At 38.3% G+C, this 4,618-nt stretch overlaps 1 protein-coding gene across 1 annotated transcript; it reads left to right on the top strand.

Moving 5' to 3' along the window:
• Positions 1–669: 669 nt before the first annotated feature.
• LOC114458099 (trace amine-associated receptor 1-like) lies at positions 670–3,938 on the top strand. The gene is made up of 2 exons (XM_028440351.1): positions 670–762; positions 2,940–3,938. The coding sequence occupies exons 1-2, from the start codon at positions 670–672 to the stop codon at positions 3,936–3,938; spliced, it is 1,092 nt and encodes a 363-aa protein (XP_028296152.1).
• Positions 3,939–4,618: the final 680 nt, after the last annotated feature.

The following is a 4,618-nucleotide window of genomic DNA, read 5'->3' on the forward strand; positions in this document are numbered from 1 at the left end:
TCCTTCTCCTTTCCTGCAAAGATGGAAGTAAAACCATAAAGACAAAACTGTTTAGACTCAAGACCTTTGTTTTCTACAATCAGGGGTGTTTAGCACATTTCATGGTAGTGGTGGAATCTCAGGACTGATGGTGATTTTTTTATTTTAGGTTAAGTTAATTATAAAGAAGGATCCATATTGAAAAAAACAAATGGCAATTAATGTACATACATTTGACAAAGCAACATTTTGAAAATAACTTTGTGTTATAAAATACCCAAACCAATTTCATTAAATACATGATTATTTAAACGAAAGAAAACAACTAATGTTGGAAGTAACACAGCTACCTGTGCACTAAACTAGGCTAGTTCAGGTTAGTTTAACACTGTGAGCAAACCATGCCACCCACCCTAAACCCTTACAATGCACAAACACAAGGAAATATATACCTTTGATGCAAAAACATGAACTACATCATTGTACGTAATTTGTTGTGCAATTGTATGATGATTGTTGGGAAAAAAACTCTGCTTCAGCTACTGTCACAGGAAGGGGCGGACCAATTCTGACAAAAGTGAGAAATGTACCCTTAACTTACATAGTATCTATTAGGTTTATGTATAGGATCCGTAGTTTGTTTGTTTTGGCAACATTAATCATGCTTTATGCTGTTGCTATGGTGCTAGCATGCTAAGAACGTACCCAACGTCAGCACAGCTGCCGCCCACAGTGATGGAGACGAAGGAGGAAGTGGACTCCGTGACCCGCGACTTAAAGGAAGTTTGGGATCACGGGGATAATTTTAAATAACCATGAAATATTAACTTTAATGACTTTTAGCGGTACAAAAACATTTTTAATATTGATTTCTTTTTTTTAACAAACTGCGACACAGTGACGTCATGAACCCGGAACCGGAAGTAGCGCGCTCATTGCCGAGAGGGCCGCAATCTTAAAATGAACGTTTTGCTACACCAAATTACTCCAAAAAACAGATACACACACTTGGGGTATTTAGAACCTGTTGATAAAGTTTCAGGTTCAACTCATACCAAGTTGGGGAGATATTTGCTCCACGCATACGCACACAGACCTTTTTTGCTTTTATAGATAGATGTTTAGTTTTTTTATTTTTTATTTTACTCATTTAGTATATTTTTTTATTATAAATACCTTGTGGTGAGGGCGCAAAACAAAACGTAAAGCTCCAAACTACATGAGTGAATAAGTAAATTAAAGTATTATCTACAATTCAGCTCTTTTTTTAAAACCAAAATTCGTTGTTTACCTTTGAACCGAGTTGTCAGAGCTTAGCTTCCATGCACGCACCACATGTTTAGCATTGAGGTGCTACATGATTAACATTGAGGTGCTAGCTGCTACATGTTTAGCATTAAGGTGCTAGCTGCTACATGTTTAGCATTGAGGTGCTAGCTGCTACATGTTTAGCATTGAGGTGCTAGCTGTTACATGTTTAGTATTGAGGTGCTAGCTGCTACATGTTAGCATTGAGGTGCTAGCTGCTACATGTTTAGCATTGAGGTGCTAGCTGCTACATGTTAACATTGAGGTGCCTGCTGTTACATGTTTAGCATTGAGGTGCTAGCTGCTACATGTTAGCATTGAGGTGCTAGCTGCTACATGTTTAGCATTGAGGTGCTAGCTGCTACATGTTTAGCATTGAGGTGCTAACTGCTACATGTTAGCATTGAGGTGTTAGCTGCTACATGTTAGCATTGAGGTGCTAGCTGCTACATGTTTAGCATTGAGGTGCTAGCTGCTACATGTTTAGCATTGAGGTGCTAGCTGCTACATGTTAGCATTGAGGTGTTAGCTGCTACATGTTTAGCATTGAGTTGCTAGCTGCTACATGTTTAGCATTGAGGTGCTAGCTGCTACATGTTAGCATTGAGGTGCTAGCTGCTACATGTTTAGCATTGAGGTGCTAGCTGCTACATGTTAGCATTGAGGTGCTAGCTGCTACATGTTTAGCATTGAGGTGCTAGCTGCTACATGTTTAGCATTGAGGTGCTAGCTGCTACATGTTAGCATTGAGGTGTTAGCTGCTACATGTTAGCATTGAGGTGCTAGCTGCTACTTGTTAGCATTGAGGTGCTAGCTGCTACATGTTAGCATTGAGATGCTAGCTGCTACATGTTAGCATTGAGGTGCTAGCTGCTACTTGTTAGCATTGAGGTGCTAGCTGCTACATGTTAGCATTGAGGTGCTAGCTGCTACATGTTAACATTGAGGTGCTAGCTACTACATGTTAGCATTGAGGTGCTAGCTGCTACTTGTTAGCATTGAGGTGCTAGCTGCTACAGGTTAGCATTGAGGTGTTAGCTAAGGCTAACAGAGCTTCACTGATCCACAAACTCTTTTTCTAACATTTTTCACACAACTGGGCTTTAGTTTCTCATTCAGTGTTTTTTAACAAAAATGTCCACGAAGCACAGCAACGAATTCTCTGGTTTTCCTGTGTCTTGTGTTGTGGGCTGTGCATCAGTATTATGAGTATACCGGGAACTCGTGCAATGAGAAAAAACTGCATAATTGTCATGTAATTAATTCATTGTTATTACTGCATTAATATATACAAAGAATCTCAACAAACTACGTTTTTCTTGTTGACCATTCCCTGGTCTCTGTGGATCAATGTATTGGACATTTCATGTATATTTGAAAGAGTTTTTTTTTTCACAAAGTATATTGTATAGTAGAAAAAAACACATTCAGTCTGGCACAGCAAGAGGTGTGCATAATTATGTAAATGAGATTAGATTTATAATTTATTGTGGAAACTGACCTGTTTCTTCTCAGCAGGGACACAACACGACACACACAAGGTAATGCACACCTTCAAGCCTCTGCAGCCTTTTTGAAATCTCATGTTCTCTGTGTTTGTTGTGGTTTTAGAGACTGTTTGAATGCTAACTTATGATTTTGTGTTACTGCAGATTGAAAAAGATATGGACTTGATTCCCAACACAACAGATTTCAACATCCATCCCTGCTTTGAAGCACATGGGGCATCTTTGGTTTTTACTTCCAAGCCTTCAGTTGGTTGTGTTTTGTTGTACATTTTTCTTGGTCTCATGTCTGCTAGTACCATATGTGGGAACCTGTTGGTCATCATTTCTGTTGTTTACTTCAAACAGCTCCACACTCCCACTAACTCTCTCATTCTCTCCCTGGCTGTGGCGGACCTTTTGGTTGGAGTGTTGGTTTTTCCTTTCAGCATGGCCGTCACCGTCAGCTCGTGTCTGCACCATGAAGATATATATTGTAAGATACGCGACAGTTTTGACGCTACACTCTGTACGTCCTCGATTCTGAACCTATGCTGCATATCCATAGACAGATACTATGCAGTGTCCCAGCCCCTGACTTATCAAGTGAGAATCAATACAAAGGTTACATTGACGATGATCCTGATGAGCTGGGGCATTGCTTGTCTAATAGGTATCAGTATCATAGTTGCAGGATTCAGCCAAGGCACGTGTGAAAACGTCTGCTCAGTGAATGTTGTGATAGCAAACACTATGGGACCTGTGTTCTCATTTTACCTTCCTGCATTCATAATTCTCTGCATATACATGAAGATTTTTTTTATCACAAAGAGACAAGTGAGCAGCATCCACAACACAATGTTACAAAGCACCAAACATGTTGTGAGTAAAATGGAGAGGAAAGCCACCAAAACCCTGGCTATCGTTATGGGTGTTTTCCTCCTGTGTTTGACTCCTTACTTCATCTGCGTTGTTTTTCTGCCTCTAGCCGTCCACCCTCCACATGTGTCCGTCATTGAGATGCTCAACTGGCTCACCCTGTCTAATTCAATGCTCAATCCTTTAATTTATGCCTTTTTCTACAGCTGGTTCAGGTCAGCTTTCATGAAGATCATTTCTGGGGAAATATTCTTTGGTGATTTATCAAATCGTTCTTTGTTTTGCTGAATTCAGTGAACATTCTATGTTCAAGTAATGTGGCTTGTAGTTTGAAATTAAGTCTTTTACACGACAGAATGTTTCTACAGTATGATTTCCCTGGTGAGTGAGGACAATATAGAAAAAGAAAAAGAAAAGAACAAAATTGTATCATTTGCATTTAACCAGAACAAAGCTGAAGTCAGCATCACATGGAATCATATTACTGTTGATTGATTTAATACCGTTTTATCTTTTAATGTTTGTATTGACTTTTAAACTGTTTGATTTATGTTGCACTTTCTAATCATGTAAAGCACATTTAATTGTTTGTTCTATACAAATAAACTTTCCTTGCCTATGATCCAAATGATAAAAAGCTTTTTTATATTTTTACAATGTATGATTCTCACAGGAAAACTCAACATGCAACAAAGACAACCAAATATACAGAGATGGCAGGAAAATATTCAAACATGTAAAAACTACAAAGTCCTTTGTTCTTGTTTCATTGCAAAATGGAGAGATTTATCGTGCTTTCACACTAGAGTTTAGATTCTTGACCCTAACCCGGGCCTCATTTTCCCTCTTAATGTTTTAACTTTTTTATTTTATTTTTAATCTCTATTACATTAATATTATTTATGAATAAACACAGAAACACTTCTATATTGTTATGGTAACATTTCTAAAGTGTTTCTGTTCGTAGT

The sequence above is a fragment of the Gouania willdenowi genome, chromosome 24, assembly GCF_900634775.1.
Source record: "Gouania willdenowi chromosome 24, fGouWil2.1, whole genome shotgun sequence".
Lineage (NCBI taxonomy): Eukaryota > Metazoa > Chordata > Actinopteri > Blenniiformes > Gobiesocidae > Gouania > Gouania willdenowi.

What these genes read in the sequence shown, in the direction of transcription:
- LOC114458099 (XM_028440351.1), top strand. Translation starts at nt 670, where the DNA reads ATGCTAAGAACGTACCCAACGTCAGCACAGCTGCCGCCCACAGTGATG. An exon ending in TGACCCGCGACTTAAAGGAA is followed by an intron (nt 763 to 2,939) that starts GTTTGGGATCAC and finishes GTGTTACTGCAG; the next exon opens with ATTGAAAAAGATATGGACTT.